At 30.2% G+C, this 19,015-nt stretch overlaps 6 protein-coding genes across 6 annotated transcripts; 2 read left to right on the forward strand and 4 right to left on the reverse strand.

Moving 5' to 3' along the window:
* Nucleotides 1-134: 134 nt before the first annotated feature.
* Nucleotides 135-761, forward strand: DFA_10852 (uncharacterized protein; the record flags this gene model as incomplete). Its single annotated transcript, XM_004351050.1, has 3 exons — nucleotides 135-194; nucleotides 404-557; nucleotides 637-761. The coding sequence occupies 3 exons, from the start codon at nucleotides 135-137 to the stop codon at nucleotides 759-761; spliced, it is 339 nt and encodes a 112-aa protein (XP_004351102.1).
* Nucleotides 762-960: 199 nt separating this feature from the next.
* On the reverse strand, nucleotides 961-3,645 carry DFA_10853 (putative protein serine/threonine kinase; the record flags this gene model as incomplete). Its single annotated transcript, XM_004351051.1, has 6 exons — nucleotides 961-1,321; nucleotides 1,393-1,755; nucleotides 1,829-2,666; nucleotides 2,742-2,836; nucleotides 2,917-3,253; nucleotides 3,327-3,645. 6 exons carry the CDS (start codon nucleotides 3,643-3,645, stop codon nucleotides 961-963), a joined length of 2,313 nt encoding a protein of 770 aa, XP_004351103.1.
* A 371-nt stretch (nucleotides 3,646-4,016) lies between these two features.
* On the reverse strand, nucleotides 4,017-8,491 carry DFA_10854 (uncharacterized protein; the record flags this gene model as incomplete). The annotated part of the gene is made up of 12 exons (XM_004351052.1): nucleotides 4,017-5,011; nucleotides 5,080-5,520; nucleotides 5,589-5,954; nucleotides 6,055-6,231; nucleotides 6,271-6,425; nucleotides 6,498-6,869; nucleotides 6,954-7,088; nucleotides 7,180-7,245; nucleotides 7,318-7,674; nucleotides 7,753-7,821; nucleotides 8,168-8,294; nucleotides 8,368-8,491. 12 exons carry the CDS (start codon nucleotides 8,489-8,491, stop codon nucleotides 4,017-4,019), a joined length of 3,384 nt encoding a protein of 1,127 aa, XP_004351104.1.
* A 1,372-nt stretch (nucleotides 8,492-9,863) lies between these two features.
* DFA_10855 (uncharacterized protein) lies at nucleotides 9,864-10,701 on the forward strand (the record flags this gene model as incomplete). Its single annotated transcript, XM_004351053.1, has 3 exons — nucleotides 9,864-9,886; nucleotides 9,980-10,244; nucleotides 10,330-10,701. 3 exons carry the CDS (start codon nucleotides 9,864-9,866, stop codon nucleotides 10,699-10,701), a joined length of 660 nt encoding a protein of 219 aa, XP_004351105.1.
* Nucleotides 10,702-11,569: 868 nt separating this feature from the next.
* Nucleotides 11,570-12,476, reverse strand: DFA_10856 (uncharacterized protein; the record flags this gene model as incomplete). The annotated part of the gene is made up of 4 exons (XM_004351054.1): nucleotides 11,570-11,849; nucleotides 11,923-12,059; nucleotides 12,159-12,285; nucleotides 12,364-12,476. 4 exons carry the CDS (start codon nucleotides 12,474-12,476, stop codon nucleotides 11,570-11,572), a joined length of 657 nt encoding a protein of 218 aa, XP_004351106.1.
* A 424-nt stretch (nucleotides 12,477-12,900) lies between these two features.
* Nucleotides 12,901-18,398, reverse strand: acrA (adenylyl cyclase; the record flags this gene model as incomplete). Its single annotated transcript, XM_004351055.1, has 9 exons — nucleotides 12,901-13,086; nucleotides 13,182-13,698; nucleotides 13,775-14,522; nucleotides 14,589-15,296; nucleotides 15,394-16,045; nucleotides 16,129-16,284; nucleotides 16,352-16,479; nucleotides 16,557-17,764; nucleotides 17,872-18,398. 9 exons carry the CDS (start codon nucleotides 18,396-18,398, stop codon nucleotides 12,901-12,903), a joined length of 4,830 nt encoding a protein of 1,609 aa, XP_004351107.1.
* Nucleotides 18,399-19,015: the final 617 nt, after the last annotated feature.

A 19,015-nucleotide genomic window follows, 5' to 3' on the forward strand; every position in this document is an offset into this window, starting at 1 on the left:
GTAGTACGACGAAAAAAAAAAAAAAAAAAAAAAAACAAAAAAATCATAGAGTTCTGTTGTGTGATCATTGATGCATTCATGAAAGCGACTTTTTATTCTTTGTTCTTATATTAACTTACTAAAAGAGAAAAGAAATGTCAATGTTTAGATTATCTAGATCCGCCCTTTTGGGTTCACAAATGATCAAGTCAACTGTAGGTTATATAGTACAGAGAACAATAAAGAAAAGATAAGAAATGAAAATAAAAGAATACAGCAACAACAAAAAAGATCACCATTGCTATAAAGATGATCATAGATTATAGATAGACATAGATATTATCTATTAGATATATAGGTGTAGGATATAAATGTATACGATAGATATGTTTACTCATACTTTTTAAACATATATTTGTTCTAGAGATCATATTCTACTGCCACTACTGAAGCTGAATTCTTGGCTCAAGTTACTGCCTCAAAGAACAGCAACGTTATTAAGCAAACCAAGGAATTCCTTGCCAGACCAGATATTGCTCCATGGGCTGCTCGTTTCAACGTTCAATTCAAGGAAAAGTGTATGTATATTTCATATGATAGTAGACTCTGCTAGAGATTGATTGTTGCTACGATATTAATACTTTAATTTGTATTTAGCCCAAGAAGAACAAATTAAGGAACTCAAGGTTATTGACGCAAAGATTGATAAGGCTGGTGTTGATGCTTTCAATACCGTTGTTTCAAAGCTCAACGTTCAAGATATCATTGATGGAAAGATCTAAACACGTTATTATACTTTTTTAAATAGACGATAATGATATCTTTATCGATAAAGGAGATGATCATTACAACAGTAATAACCAATATATAATATAAATAATAATAAACCAACCAATAGATATTGTAAAGTACAAGAATGGGTGAACACAAAGAACATACATATATCATTTGACAATTGTCGTTTATTACAATTTCCAATGGTTATCGTAGATTTTCTGATCTTGCTAGTTCATTTAAATCATTAATCTCTCGTAGTAGGTCATTAATTTTCCTATCTCGGTCACAGAGTAGTTTAATTAATGTAGACTTGTCCATGCTATTGTAATCAATGGTTGGATGAGGACAATGAATTTCTTTTGAGTTGCAAAGTGTCGGCGTTGTTAGTAGTGATGGTGATGGTGATGGTGGTGTCGTTCTCTGTTGGGCTAATATATTTGGTAAATAAAGTTTGATTAATTGTTCGGCTGATGGTCTTTCATTTGGATCTATATTCATCATCTTTAAAATCAATTCACTTTCATATTTGAATTTAATTTTAAATGATTCTGGTAATATCCCTTTTCTATAAATAAATAAAAAATAGATATTAGAACAACGTATATCTTGGTTTTTTTTTTTTGTTTTAGTACATACTTTAAATTTTTAATACATTCAGATCTTTCAGACATTGTATTGAATGGATATAAGAGTTCAAAGAAAATGATTGCCAAACTATAGATATCGACCTTGTTGGAATATGGTCTACCTGATATAATTTCAGGACTACTGTAAGAGAATGTTCCAACTCCAACCGATGCATTGGTCAACATGATAACATTTGAACTCTTTTCGAGGAATGAATCATTATAGTTTTGATTTTCATTTGGCTTTCCATTTTCAGGTCGTGATTCATCTACTATTGTTAAATCCTTTACAAGTCCAAAATCTCCAATAATAACTTTTAAATCTTCTTTTTCTTTTTGTCTCATTAAATAAATATTTGCTGGTTTTAAATCCCTAAAAATTAAAACCAAAAGATTAATAAATGAATTGATAATTGATTATTTTCTATCTATTTTATATTATTTACCTATGAATCATATTTGTATGAATATGAGCAAGACCAGTTACAATTTGTTTAAATATTGAATAAATAGTATCGATTGAAATATTTGAATCCCTTGTATCTATCCATTCTCTTAATGTTTTACCTTCACAGTATTGTGTTTGAATGTATAGAATATATCTAATCTTACTATTATTATTTTGATTGTTATTTAATTTGTTGATATGAGGATTATAAATGGTTGGAGCAAGATTATTTAAAGTTGGAATATATTGTTGTGATACATCTAATCGATGAGGATTAAAAGGAACTATTTGTCCTTTTGGAGAATTGGGTTTCTTGAAATTTATAAAACTTGTATCTTCTTCTGATTCATCACTATCATCTGCAGAAGAATCTTCCAAAGATGATGACGATTCATCGGTTTGATCACTTTCATCTGAATTGTCAAGATAACCATTTGTTGATGATTGATCATTGTTTGAAATTGATATATTTGAATTTGATGATCTAAAACTAAATATATCATTGACAATTGAACTATGACTTGAACTATCTTCAAACAATAGATCACTATTTTCATCATCAAAATCTTCTACCTTTCCAAGACTTGACTCTTCATCATCTGTTGCATTGGTCTCTAAACTTCCCTCAACCGATGACAGATTACTACTACCACTATGGTCTGGTGTTGTATTAAATTCAATCCAAGCGTTATAGTATCGTAGTATATTCTTATGATCAAGTTTTGCCAAAGCTTTCACTTCTCTTAGAATCTTTTCAACTTTACCTTGTCCTGTTGAAGTCATAAAATTAATTGTAAAGTTTACTTTTTTAATTGCATAATTTTGATTATCTAAACCTAAAGAGAGAGAATAATAATAAAATAAGTAATTGGTAATTAAAAAAGAAATTAAAAGAGGATCATATGACTTACAATTTCTTGCCAAATAAACTGATCCAAATCCACCACTACCAAGTTTATTCAATTCAATAAATTCCTTTTGATATCTTGCTGTATTTAATTTGTTACTAATAAATTATAAATGTATGAATAGGTCAATATCTTTGGTTCATGTTTGTCTATCTATCTCTTTTTTTTTAAAATTTACAATAAAGGGTTTTCAGGAGAATTTAATAAATATTGTTGTTGTTGTTGGTTTATAAACAAGGATGAATTGTAGATTGAAAGTAAATTGGATGGTAATAAAAGTTCATCATAGTTTGATGCTTTGAGTGCCTGTTTAAATATTCTATAGTAATGATCGATGAATATTTGTTTGAATTGTTTGGATTGAGTAATGGCAGGTGACAAACCTTCCAATTCAAGGGACATGACATGTCTAATAAATGATGAGAATCTATTTGCATCAAGTTGAGTACCATTATTCATAATATGATCAGTCAATATCATCTTTAACATTATTTTCTTTTCTGATAATATATCCTCTAAAAAAAATAAAAGTATATGTGTTAATGACCAAGATATTCTTTTAATTGTTGTTTGTTATAACAAACATACTTGCAGAATCAATCAAAGTGTAAATAGATTCATAGTTTTCACCTCCTCCACCTCCACGAAGATGTTGTTGTGAAGATATAAGTTCATTTCTATTTCGATTGGTTTCATCATTGGCTGTGTTGGTATCTCTACTGTTTGAATCATCGTCGTCTTCGTCTGCAGTAGTTTCGGTGAGTGAAGGTTCGGTTTCAATCTCATCATCTTCACTTCCACTACTCAGTGATGTGATTCTAGAGGTCAATGGTTGACGTTGTTGTTGTTGTTGTTTATGGCTCACTATATCATCATCAACCTCCTCTTGACCAGTATAATACATCATAACATAAGATATGAAGATATGTTGTGGTTGTGTATTTATATATATATAATAATATTAATCGTTAATTGTACAAAGAGGGAAGAAGAAGAAGAAGAAGAAGGTATATTTTAAAACATTGATCGATCTATCTTTCGTTTCTTCCTGATTTCTTCTTTCTCTTGTTTCGTAGTACTAGTAGTTGTATAAAGTTTATTAAAATGAACTGACGAAGTAAACCATTTAATTAATAAAACGTGGGCAAAGTCGAGTAATTTTCAAACAAATTCCAAGCTGTCACACACAGTCATAACTATTGTGAGGTGACGATGTTTTTCAAGAAAGTCAAACTTTATTCAAAATCTTTGTAATAATATCTATCTATATATATCTATCTAATTATTATTATTTGTAAATTGTCTTAATTTTGATTGCATTTTCTTTTGTTGTAATTTTGAATATTGTATCTTTTTGAATAACATGACAGAGCCAACACCTACTGCCACCAAACCAACACCGACAACTACTACACCGACCACTATTCTCCATGTCTTGCTAGGTTCAGTGCATTCAGTAGCCTTGTCAATAAGTAAAGGTGTAAAATCTGGGTCAAGAAGACATGATTGACATTGAGGTAGACTAATACCAATGATGGCAATTGATTGTAGTTGGTCTGTATTATCTGTATTATTATTATTTAATGGTTCCAATGATAATAGTTTAGTTTGAGAATAAGATTTCCTTCCATTGTCACTAACTATATAATCTAAAAATCTACCAAAGAATTGAATATTGTCTTTGACAACTCTTAGATATTCAATAGATGAATTATCATTGGTATTGGTGAATGTTGGGATATCTAGTGTTTGGTCAGTATTACAAGAATCGAGTGTTTGAGATTGTTGATCATTGATCAACACTGAGAATAATACACGGAGTGTTGCAAGGTTTGATGAGAATGGCCAAGACTCTATACCAAGTGACATTTTAATAGAGTTTGGATAAATCGTAATGGCATTGTCACCAAAATCAACTATTCTCTCCAGAGGTGAAAATGAAATAGTTGATGTTATATTGGTGAGTGAGTAAGCTCCAATATCCTTGGTTGTAGTATTAATTAGATTCGATGTTGAATTGGATTCATAGATAATATCAGTTGTGATATTTAGGTGATAATTGACTGTTGTTGTATTGGTTAATGGGTCAGTATCTAAAACAACATTCCAAGATTGATTGGTTGGATTAACTTGTCTCAATACATTATCATTAAAATCAATCTCTTGAATTGACACTAAATTGAAATAAAATATAATTCCATCAATTGATATAATTGTATTTGGATAATTTTCATCTGGTATAATTGTTGAATTACTTGTTGTACTATTACTAACTAAATATATAAAAATAGGAATTGGTGAGTTTTAAATATATATATTTTGTTTTTTGGGGCTATCTTACATTTAGTTCTACAATTATCAATTGGGAAATATCCAGTATCGCAATCACATTTACCCTTATCATTACATGTTCCATGACCATAACAATAATGTTGTTGTTGACATTTTGATTGAGGTGTTTCTCCAGATGATGATTGACTTGATTCATCTGATGATGAGGTACTGGATGAGCCATCAATTTTCAATTGGGTATTTGATTTAAAAACTAGATTATCAATAATAATATAAACAGTTGGGAATCCAGGGAATGGCATTTTATCCAATGTACATATTAATAATGTTTGATTGATTGATACAACATTACAAGTAATATTATTGTTGTTGTTTTGTGGTTGTTCCAAGTAAACTTGAGGATTGGCCTCTCCATATGGTCCAAAATCACCATAAAATTTAATTTCTAATATATCTTTTGTAAATGTTGTTGATATTGACTTTGGGTAATCTATTTTGTTTAAATTGGTTGGTTAGATAATAATTATTTAAGTTTTTGTTTTTTTTGGCATTACTTACTTTTACTACAATTTTGATAGAAATTTAATGTATTACAAATACAAGTTGAATTGGCAATAAGAGGACAATAACCATTTCCAAAACAATTATAGGTTTGTATTAAACATTCTTGTTGATTTGTTTTAAAATCGATGGTATTGTAAATGGTAATGGTATAGGAGAATCCATCTTGAATGACTGTAATGGGTTGATACCCAAAATGTGGCATACTATCAAGTTGACAAATAATATTCGTCTCACTTAAACTATTGATAGTACATCCAGTCCCATTAATCCAAACTGAATTATTGTCTGCTAAACTATTAAATGTTCCAAATATTTCAATCGTTGAATTGGTATCAAATTTTATATTAACTGATGATGCTCCTGTAATTAATGGAATTCTATAAAAAATTATTAAATTAAAAAATAAATTATTAATATTTTTTTTTTACCTTTTTTTTCAATGTAATAATAAAATGTTTACCTTGAGTAATTGAAATTGAAGTAACAATTGAATAATAGCCATTGGTGGTTTCAAGATCATATGTTCCAGTTGTTAAATTATAACAATCGATTGTGACAACTGACAATTCTTGTGGATCTGTTGTATTCATGAAAAGGGTACATTCTTTAGTTCCATTTTCAAGATAGAATCGATGATCTAGATAATAATTGTAATAATCATAAAGAATAGATATACGATAAATGTTGCCTGGTTCTTGAGTGGCCAACTTTTCAGAATCATCCAATACTCTAATACCAGCTGGTACAATTCTGAATCCATCAATTTGTTCTCTTGGAAACATAATTGTTCTATTTTCTTCAATTGGTCCTATATTTTTAAAATACAAATAACTAATAATAAAAAAAGAATTTTATAAATTTAATAAGTATTTGTTGAATATGAATAGTTTTAATTTAACATACGAAAATATTTCATTTGGAATGATTGAATTTAAATCCATTGAATATGCCCAACCCATATTCTTTCCATAAATTCTACCTTCTCCGAATAGGACAATGATTGTTTTGTTATAGATTTGGAAATCACAAACAAAATTAGATGGAGCTACCAAGTCTGTTGTAATGGCAAGTGTATCATTTATAGAACAATAAAAACAGTCTGGCAGAGGACCAATCACTGCTGTATCTAAAATGAAAAGGTGATATTTACACCAACTGTCTGGTATAGTTCCTGATAAATCAGGGTTACTAGATAGATCGATATGAGAATTGGCAGGAAGATTGGAAAATACTTGTGTAGGTATAGTACCTTGTAATGATGATGATGACATTTTACTTTTAAAAAAAAAAATAAAAGAAACCATATTTATAGTTAGAAGATTGATAATTGGAAAATATCTTATTATGATTATTACTTACAAAAATTTCAATGTGGATGGTAGAGGTATGAGAGGTATTGATATATCGATCAAAGACTCTATTGTGAATGATTCTAATTTTGGTGGCCATTTTGAAAATGGATATGTATTTAATTTTTTACTTGCTGTAATTTCTCTAGAGAATATTATAATAATAGAGTGAGTGAGTGAGTATTTGGGATTTAATAGATATATATATATATAAAACTACTTCTACTACTACTTACAAATTAAGTAAATTATAATATAATCCTAGATCAGATGGTGACCAAGTAATATTTCCATCAAATGTTCTAATATTTAAATATGTAAAAGTGGTTAGTTATAATTAATTGATTATAGATATATTTATATTTTATACATACATAGAACTCATATTTGAAGGATCTTGAATTGAAAAATGCATATGGGATGATTCTAGAGCAGATAGATATGCCCTGTAAAGAGTGGTGCAATTAACAGAATAGGTCCATGAACTATTACCTTCAGATGAACATTCTAAATCACCAAGTTTTGGGAATGAAGATGGAGTAAATACCAGTTGTTTGTTATTAACATTATTTGAGAATATAGTTAATTTCTTTAATAATGGAAGGTACAATGTTTCATTGACAGAGACACTAGTTAATTTAGATCCATAAGATCCAAGTTTAAGTTCTTGAACAATAGAACCATTAAAAAAATTATTGGCATTCCATTCATATTTATCATTTGACATTGATCTAAAAAGATAAATAAAATTAATTAATTACTCTCTATTAAATTGATTCTAATCTATTCTAATATGGTTTGTTTTTTACATTTTGGATAATTTTGTAAAGTTTGTAGGCATGATTGGAACTTGTAATAATGTTGAATCATTTTCATCACTGTGTTTTTAAAAAAGATATAACATAAGTTGGTTGGTTGGCAAAGGTTGAATAGTGTATTCTATAAATTAACAACACTTACGTAAGTGACAAAAGAATAGGAGATCTATTCAACATTGTAAGAATATTAAGAGATGGATTTGAAACTTGATTGATTCCTCGGATAAATATATCTATCAAAGATGGGAAATCAAGATTTTTCTTTTGATCATCTGGTGCTCCCATTTCGACATATGGGTGTAATCCAATCCTTCTACATAATTTTTTCAAAAAATATAATATTTAGTATAAATATATGAGAGTGATAAATATATGTATGTGTATGTATAATGATAGATAGACATACATTGTTGAAATAGTTTTACCAGCACCTCCAGTGGTACAAGTAAAAGTTGAATACTGGTTACATATTGTTTGGTTGGCTACCAAGAAGCCAAGTCCATATTGTGATATTAACCATTGAACTGAATCCACTGAGAAACATATAAATAAAGGTTAGATAAATACTTTATCTGCTGTAATATTATTATTTTCTCTAAATCTTACATTCACTTTGGGCAATTGTTTGTGATGACGATGGTCCAATCAAAAAAACAATGGCTAATATTAAACTGAATAAGGATACTACCGCTGCTGATGCTGTAGTTGTATCTTTTTTTAATCTTATCATTACTTTTGTTGTTTTTATAGAATCTATCAAACAATGACAATGATCATTGTTGTTTTGTAGGTCATCTAATAACCTCGTTGAAACTCAAAGATGCTCAACACAATCGAAACTAAAATAAAAATAAATAAAAATCTGTTTCGGCTTTCGAAAACCGATGCTTTGCAATGATCGGGCATTTAAAAATCGATACTAGGGTCTATTTACTATAGTATTATAACCAACAAATACCCTATTATTAACTATAGTCATGCATAATCTTTGTTGAGAAGATAATAATAATAATAATCAAAATGAAGATGCTATCTAGATCAAGATGACGAAGATGGGTTAGCAAACAGTAATTAAGAAATTCTACTTTTACGTACACCATTTAACATGTATCAATTCACTAAAACAGATCATGTATATGTTGGTGGATGGATGTATGGATCAAGTGTCACTTCACACCCACCAATTAATCGTACAACATGAACAACAATTGTTGTTGGAATGTTTGATCATTTGACCATGATGGATGGATGGATTGGTGGATGAATTGATTGATTGATTGATGATGACGATTTATCTTAATTCTTTTATATCAATGTAGTGGAGGGGTGCATTGGTCGTCATGCACCTACATACACCACTACCCCCTATTGATTCCATCTTTTGTACAAAAAGTTTGATTGTGGTGGTAAGTGGTTTTGTGCAGTATATACATCTTTTCACAATCCCCCACTCACACAGAGACACTTCAAACAAACAAACAACCAACAAGAATATGGAAATTTTTATAACATTAATCACCTGCAAGATAGTTTCAAAAGAGCAATGGGGTTGTTCCCTTTTCAACACTTTTTTTCTCAATGGTGGTAAGAGTGAGTGGTGGGTGTTGTTTAAATTATTATTAATTAGTACGGACCCTAACCTAGCAGCTAGTTATTATTGAATTTATTTATAACTGTTGGTGACATATTAGTATTATTATTATTATTATTATTCCAGACAGAATTATTTATTTTATTCATAATAATACGCCTGCTATTCTCGTTAACAAATTGTTATTATAGATAAACGGTTTTGGTAACAGATTATATTAGAAATTATATTGTACACATCATCAAACAAGCCAACCAACTATCCAACCATCATCATAATCATAATCATTAATAATAACGACCATTTCCAGCAGCAATCAAACACATACACAAACAACAAGACGCAAAGCTGTTTTTAGAATCCATAATATTTTATTTTATTATTATTATCCAGAAAAAAAAAACAAAAATCATTATTTTTTAATTAATCTAGTGATTGTATAAACTATAGAGTATCCATTATTACAAAAACTTAAATATTAAAAACCCTATAGTAAATAGTAATTATAATAATGGGTGCACTTGGAAGAGCAAGGTAAATAATATTTATAAACAAATATTATTATTATTTTGGATCATTATTCAATTCTCTAACTTTTCTTTTTTTTTTTAATATTTTTTTTTAAAGAGTATTCCTATGGTTGTCGACTATAGTAATCATATTGGCAGGTAGTTTGGGAGCTATTATATATAACAAACCATTAGGATTAAAAGGATTGGGAGCCGCTGAAACATTACCTGGACAAGTATGGTACAACGCGGTTATAGCTTTTCATGCAGTCACCTTGATTGGTGCTGGTTTCGAAATTATCAGTCGTGCATATCTAATGATGGTTGGTTCAACATGTAGTGAACAAAAAAGAGTCTTTTTATGTTGTTTCCTTTATTCAATGGTAAATATAATCTAGATACATACATAAATATATAAGAATGATTTATTTATTAATTTATTTATTTTATTTATTTTTTTGGGTTTAGACAAAATGGTGGAAATTAATGATGATTATTGAAGTTATTACAACTATTGTATTGGGTGGTTTAACAGGTTTGGTAATGGTTCTTGGAAAGGGAACTGCCAAGAATCCAATTGATTTGGTTCGTATGGCTGCCACCGATGGTATCTCTGTTGTACAAGTACTTTTCACAGCTTTGAGTTTTGTTCAAGCTCGCAAGATCCAAAAACTTCAAGATGAAGAAGAGGAAAGACAAATGGCAAAGAAACCAATCCATGCTCACGTTGGAAGTAGCAGTTCTGCCTCTGAACCACCATGCACCATCCTCCAAAAAGAAAAGGAACAATCTAAAAGTGTTGAATCCTCTCCCTCATCAGCTGCCATTATGCCAGCTTAATAATAATAACAATAATATTCAAAATATTTAATAATAATAATAATAATAATATCAAATTAATTTAATTTATTACTTTTAAAAACCAAAGAACAATAACATATAATATTAAACAACAACAAATCTGAAACATTACTCATATCCCCCTCCATATCTCTCTATCTCATATATTCAATATTATTATAAATAATAATAATAATAATATTTATTATACCCTACCACCTACTATTACAAGTAATTATAAATTCAATTTATTCGATTTTAATATATTAAATCAAATAAAACTATATTAGTATCTTTTTTTCTAAAAACCTATAAAAAAGTCTATCCAAAATCAAACCACCAAACCAACTTTATCCATTTCTTTTCTTTTGAGATTTTCAAAGAGTTATTCATTTATTTATTAAATCTTGATAAAATAATAATGATTTTCTTCTTTTCCCATCTAATCTATCTAATTATAATAATGTTGTTAATTGTTGTTATTGACTTTGTTGCTTTGGTTGGTCCATTTTTCTAAAAGGGAATCTTCTCTCTCAATAAATAATTTCATTCGACTTGAGTTGTTATTATTGTAGTTGTAGTTATTATTATAATTATTATTGTATGATTGATATGTATGTTTTGTTGTTGATTGACTGACTTTTTGGTTAAATAAATAAAATTTCTTTTCCATTTATAATTAATTAATATTGGTTGGTTGGTTGGTATTGGTTATTTGATATTGGTTTGTTGGTTGGTTGGAATTGGGAATGAAAATAAATAATAATAATTTCTTTTCTTTTTACATCTTTTATAAACTATTTTGATTTGATTTGTGTTTGTGTTTGTGTGATATATATATAAATATAAATAGATACTATTTATATTTTTATAAATCATCATTCATAATAAATCTATTTCCTTCTGATTGTTTTCCATAGTAGACATAGTTTGAAACAGAAAATCCAGCCTTTCCTTTACCTTCTTGTGTCAATTCCTGTGATAATCCATTGAAATGTTCTTCCTCTTCTTCGGGAAGAGCATCTTGTGAAACTGGTCTTGCAACCAATGAATAAAGACCTTGTCTTTGTGCCTCTTTGACTTCATCTGCCATGACTGGTGAAATATCCAAAAACTTTAAGTTCTTTAAATGGAAAAGTACATAATATCTAAAATAAAAAATAAAGATCATAAATACACATTCCTTCTACCATGTGTATTGTCTTTTTCTTTCTTTCTTACCTATATTTTTGATAATCACTATAATCAGTACCTGATACATAATAACTTGGACAAGCTGGATTTTTCAAAAGGGATAAATGTGTAAGGTTTGGGAATTTATCTTTGATCGAGTCAATAAACACTTTCAAATCATCAATCTAAATGTTTAATTAATTAATTTGTTGTTAGATAATCTATGTGATCCAAATCGTTCGTTTTCTTCTTCTTCTTTCTATCTTGTTGCTTCATTCACATACATTATTATTATTAACAGATAGAATATTTAAAGATGGTAAACTTGGGAAATCATTCTTGCTTCCTAGTTGATTATTATCTAGTACCAATGTTGATAACTTTGTTAAATTACCTATATTTTCTACTTTTCTATAGAATAGATAGTCGATCAATGTTAGTGTTTGGTTATATATCGCTATCTACTATCTATCGGCTGACAATACAAACTTGATATTATTATAACTGAGATCCAGTGATGTGATGTGTGCTTTTGTTTGCAAGACATCAACAGGGATACGCTCAAAGTCTTGTCCGGGTAATGCTAATGTATCCATCGTCATTTTTTACTCTTTCTCTATTCTATTTTCTACTCTTTACGACTACGTCGGTCTTTTCTCTCTCTAACTAGTGCTCGATGATTGATCCAATTGTTTTGACTTTTATTCAAACTACTGTACAAGATCTGAATAAAAGTTATATTTATATCTACACAAACTAACTACACTACTGTTGCTGATGGATGTTTTGATTGGTAAGAGAGAGTAAGTAATTAGTGTGGTGGGTGATATTAAGCGGAGCGAAGGGTAACTCATAAAACGGTGTTGTGTGAAAAAACAATTAAAATTCGAAAAAAAAGGTTTTGAAAATTCGATAGAGTTGGTTGAAATCAATCAGCTTCCATTGGAATCGAGAATTCCCTTTTTATTGTGAACTGTTGTTGATATTTAAATATCCCGATGCCTTGCCTCAATATATCTATTTTTATTATATCATTCCAGGGACATCCGATTCAACGAGTACACCTCCAACACTGCGTTGCTGATCGTCATCATCATTGTTGTGGTGATTGGATGTAAAGTCAACATCATTTGGGTCGCTGGAAAGTGCCTCTAAACATCTTTGAATAAACAATAATGATGGTTTATCATTTGGATAAATATCATTACAATACTAGAAAATCACAATTGAGATTAGTAAATAGGAATAGGAATTGAATACAATATGTTGGTATTTTTTGTTTTTGTTATTGTTTTTTAGAAACATACACGGAAATAATTTAAAGCTTCTTCAAATCGATGACTTTTAAAATATTCAATGCCAGTGGTATAGGGTTCTAGAATAGAAAGTTTTAAACACCGAATATTTTCTTTTTCTCCATCGATTACTTCATAAATATCGACTGCTTCACTCTTTCCTTTTACTTTGACACTATCTACTAGACGAATATTGAATTCATCAATCGAAGTTCCAATAGCTTCCACTGTAAACTGAGTGACCAATATTCTTGATCCGTATTCTTTACAGAGTGGTTCTGTTCTAGATGCAAGGTTTACAGCGTCTCCAAGAGCAGTTGGCTCCATTCTAGTTTCAGTTCCAACAATGCCAATAATAGTTCTTCCAGTATTGATTCCAATACCAGTTTCGACATAATTAAATCTAAAACCACTCTCTGACATGAAATCCAATGATTTCATCATTCCAATAGCCGCTTTTACAGCTGATATGGCTTGTTCTTGTACATCTGTATGTGGGAAAATTGCCATAATAGCATCACCTATAAATCTAAAATAAAAAATAAAAAAGGTTAATTTTGATGGATATATGAACTATGATTGTTTTTCTATATATATATATTTACTTGTCAATAAAACCACCTTTTTCAGTGATGGCAGGAATTGCAAAGGCTAAATAGGTGTTTAGAAAATCAATGATATCATCTACCAACATTTTTTCAGTGGTAGAGGTAAAATCTCTAATGTCAGAGAAAAAGATGGTGATTGTTTTAGATATACAATCACCTAGATATACATTTTCCATACCAAGTGGAGCAATCAATTGTTGGAATTCTATTGGAACAAATCGACTGATAACATTTTCCAAATCTTGTAGTCTCTTTTGACTTCTTCCTTTTGGTGTTTTTAAAATGTTTAGGTTTGTAGTTCCACCTCCTCCCATTTTTACACCAATAATCTTTGAATTGAGTGTTGTACCACTTAGATGTAGACCATCCAAAAGACTTAGATCTTGTTCACACGGTTCATGACCCAATGATCCCTTTCTTGTAATCGAAGATGAAGATGAAGTTGTCGAAGAGGTTGATGATACTAACATCTTTTTGTTTGATTGTTGTTGTGGTGTTGATGATGAAGTTTGATTGTCTTGTTGTTCCTGTTGTTGTTGTTGATCTTGTTTATCAGATGAACCACTACCAATCAACATTGAATCAATATTGGTTGGTGGTGTTGATGATAGTTGTAATTTTGGTATTATATTATTTACAACATTATTATTTTGATTATTTTGATTATTATTATTATTTACATCATTATTAGAATTTACATTATTATTTTGATTATTATTATTTTGATTAATATTATCTTTCTTTTCTTGAAAAGATAAAAGAGGAGAAAATATTTTTTGAGGAGAATACATATCCTTTTTCTTTTTCAAACCTAGATCCAATAAAAAGTTTGTAATAAAGTCTGACATGCTCTCTACATTGACACAAGAGGTAAGACCGGCACTTTTAGACTTGACCAACAAATCATTGGTAATTGGTTTGGTCGATATACCAATGATGGGGATATTTTCGACAAGCTTTGACGTTACGTATTGTGACATGTTGCCAAGTGAATCTCTTCTCTTTGATATTCTAGATTCATTCGTGTCACCAATCGTTCTTTCTTTTCTTTCTTGTTGACGAATGTTTTTAGCCACTTCGAATCCAGTGAGACCTGGTAAATCCAAGTTGACTAGAATAACATCATAATAGTTCTTTTGTGCCAATGACACTACATTGGATCCCTCACCTGCAATTGTATATATATGATTGAAAGGTTTGATGATGGATTGGACTTGATTCTGTATTTCTTGGTTGGATTCGCCCATTAAAATTCTAATGGCCGACCTAGACGTATCGATAAATGGGTATTTGGAGGGCTTTCTCGCTGATGGAAGCATTGGTGACTGTATAGAGATGATATTGTATGCCTGTGATATTCCTTCCAACAGTTTGTTTGGTGTCAATGGTTTGGTAATACAAGTAAACTTGTACGATTTAAAATTTTGTAACAATAAATCAGATGGTGACAATAATAATATTAATTTTAATTCATCAAATATTGGATTATCTCTTAACATTTGAATTGTTTCTAGTCCGTCTAAATAAATAAATAAATAAATAAAATAAATAAATAAATAAATAAATATAAATAAAAATGAAGATTATCTTTTTCTTTTTTTTCTTTCATGACTTACCACAACCAGACATATGATAATCAACCAAAACTACTTTAAATGGTTTTAAAAGAGTAATTGCCAATTTTAATTCACGAATAGCCTCGACTGTACTTGATACGCAATGAATATCAGATTGAAATTGACGAAGTATGATTTCGGTAGAAGATTTAACAACGGTATTATCATCAATTAAAAGTATGTTTAGACCAGTCATGATTGTTTTTTGTTCATCGGTCATTCTAAATGGATTGTTAATCTTGTCATCACCGGTAACCACAGTTCTATCTTGTTGTAGTGTCAATTTTGAAGAGAATACCATTCCTCCTCCAAAGTTGTGCTTTGCTTCAAATGAACCTCCCATGATCTTTACAATCTTGTTACAAATAAACAAACCGAGACCTGTTCCACTTTCATTCGTGTCTACACCATTATTTGGCTTTAGATTATTATTGAGTGGAAATGGTTGAAACTCATTACATTTGGCAAGTTGTTGATCAGTCATACCAACACCAGTATCAAATACCGATATCTCCAAATTGATATGATCGTCATCTGGTGAATCCAATAATATTGGTTGTTTTGATACCATTACTCCAATCTCTCCAAATTCAGTATATTTAATTGCATTATTTAATAATTGTAATATCATTTGTAATATTGGTGATGGATCCTAAAAAAACAAAAAGAAAAAGAAAAAGAAATTATATAAATAAAATGATGATTCTTATGTTTCAACCCTATTCTATTACATACACCAATAATATTTAAAGGAACATTTTCTTCAACTTTAAAAACCAATTCTATTTCATTATTTTTTAATTCTTTAGAGATTACATCAAATACCTCTTCCAGTAAAAAATAAATATTAAATGATATATCTTCTCTCATCATTATATCACCTGATTCAATCTAAAATAAATAAAATAATTATAAATATTAATATTCTCCTTTTATACATATATAAATATCAACTTACAGCTAAAACCAATTTAATATCATCTAATAAATTTAAAGTTTTGTTTGAATGAAATTGAATTGAATTTGAATAATGTCTTGCTAATTTATCCAAATCAATACTTGATAATCTCATACTCAAATTTGATACTAAATTAAATTAAATATGGATGTATTAATATATAGATTGATAGATATTATATATATATATTTGTTTTGTTTTTTACCTTGAGTAGTAGAAATTAATAAATTATTTACAAATTTTTGAGTAAAATCTAATCTTTCCATCATTTGTTGAGTTCCATTTTGATAGACACGTTTAACAAAGTCTGATTGTTGATTGAGTTCAATTGAAAGTCGACGATGTAACTTTTCACCTTCAGCTCTCCATCTTGTATACTTTTCACTACTGGCAATGAGTACGTCGATCGATAGCCCACAAAAGAAGGCGACGGTAGAGACGACATTCAAAATGTAGAATATTCCCCCTCCATAGGGGTTGGTGTAGTATTCCTCGGGTGTCTTTCGAATGTCACCCGACAATGATCTCTCAAAAGTGTAGAGAGCAATGGCAATCTGGCCGACCAAACTTGCAACAGCCATAATAGTGTATGGCTTTCTTACCTGGAGATGGTAGAGTAATGAAAGTACAGACAGATAGAGAATGGCAAATAGTCGTACCATTGATTCATTGATATGAAATATTTCATTGGGTGTGTCAAATATAAAGTCTCGTACTGTAATCCAAATATAATGTATGAGAGTGTGTTTGTGGTGGTCTGCAGTTGCTCGACTCGTCCCAACAATCAGTGTCGTCAGACCAAAGATAATCATAAATCCAATCAATACGAAAAAGAGTGATATCAAGACACCCTTCATTGTGTCACGTGTTCTCTTACTCTTTACAAACTGTCTTGTCCATACTACTATTCTTTGGATTGCATATCTTGGTGAAAGTAATATATTGGTAACTCCTATTGTATTGTCACCATAGTTGCTGTTGTTGTTGCCATTGACATCACTATTATCAAATGACTGTGATGGTGTGATGGATGGCGAGTCTATTGGTGTAGGTGTTTTGAGTCGAGCCGAATCACCTCTTTGAAAGATGGGTGGTTGGTTTTGTGTCTGTCCACTACCACCACCACCACTCCTGGTACTTGGCACAAACAAGAGTAATGCCACTACACATATGGTCACACAGTTGGTATAGTTGATGCTATATGGTTCGAGGAACGGGTGATCATGTATCAAAGTGTGAGCCAAAAAGCAAACAGACATGAGCAACGGAAATAGATCGCGTCGGATGGTATAATGAAACAATGATGAAATAGTCATCATAAAGCTAATAATAATCTCCAATCCAATCACATTGCACCATCCACACCCCGAGTTCTTTGCTATCGGTGTAAACATCAACGGACCAACAGAAAAACTACAAAACAATAATATTAAAAAAAATAATATTTGTACCAGCCTAAAACAAATAAATAATGTTAGATATATAAACTATTTGTATTCTTTTTCTTTTCTTTTTCTTACCATTTATAAACTTCAACAGTAAAAAAAGCAAATGTAAAGTATTGAATAGAGGTTGATTGTCTTTCGGTTGTATTTATATTGGTAATGTTGTCATTTCTAAAGAGGTTGTTGAAGCTATCGATTGTCTTGTGTAAATGTTTCCTCGATATAAAAGAGTCACTGGGAAGATGAACAGGTGGTTGTCGCGTCCGTCTGTAGATCTCTTCGATTTCATCCTCGTAGTCTTGTTCGTCGTCGGGCACGAATTCGTCACGTCCCGGATAAGTAGATTTCCTAAAAGACAACGACGACGTTGCCGGGTCACTTGAATTCAATCCAAAATTGAATCGAGACGACGGCGGTGTTGTTGTACTAATAGGAGATGTTGGAGAGGAATGTGAAGTGGTGAATTCATTGAGAAGGTTGTTTACCTTTCTATGTCTAATCCCTCCTCCACCTCCTACTCGTTCTCCTCCTCCTCCTCCTCCTCCTCCTCCAGCATTCGATGAAGAAGAGGATGATGAAGGTGATTGATTACGGTTTTCCATTAAATTCAAACCAATGAGCTATCTCTCTATCTCTCTATCTCTCTCTATCTATCTCTATCTCTCTCTCACTATCTATCTCTCTCGACTCTGTCTCTCTCTCTCTCACTCTCTTTTTGTAGTACTCTTCTTGTCTATCTGATGGTGGCAACTACATAAATGAATAAAACGATAAGGTTGGTTGGTTGGTTGGTTGATTGTACTAACAATATTTAAAATGATGTGATATATTGTTATTTTATATTGTTATTATTGCTCAGATGCAGCAGTGACTATTGGGTGTTGGTATTTATGATTAATACAATATGTTGTATGGGACAAGATGGATAGATGTGTACAATAACAACAACAACGAAATGTATGGGACAAGATGGATAGATGTGATAACAATAACAACAACTACTACAAAGGTCAGATGTGATTTGATTGGATAATAATAAAAATAAACACGCCAATTAATAATGCAAAATACTAATTTCACCCAATATTTAAATTAAAATATTTTTAATAAAAAGAAATTAGTATTTTGGAAGCAAAGCTTTATTTACTACCCGCCCACACACATACACATACACTCGATATCCAATCCAATACGTGTATCTACACATCCTAGAGGATAT

The sequence above is a fragment of the Cavenderia fasciculata genome, assembly GCF_000203815.1.
Source record: "Cavenderia fasciculata unplaced genomic scaffold Scf_EUAJFUG02G6ADK-5, whole genome shotgun sequence".
NCBI classification, from domain to species: Eukaryota; Evosea; class Eumycetozoa; order Acytosteliales; family Cavenderiaceae; genus Cavenderia; species Cavenderia fasciculata.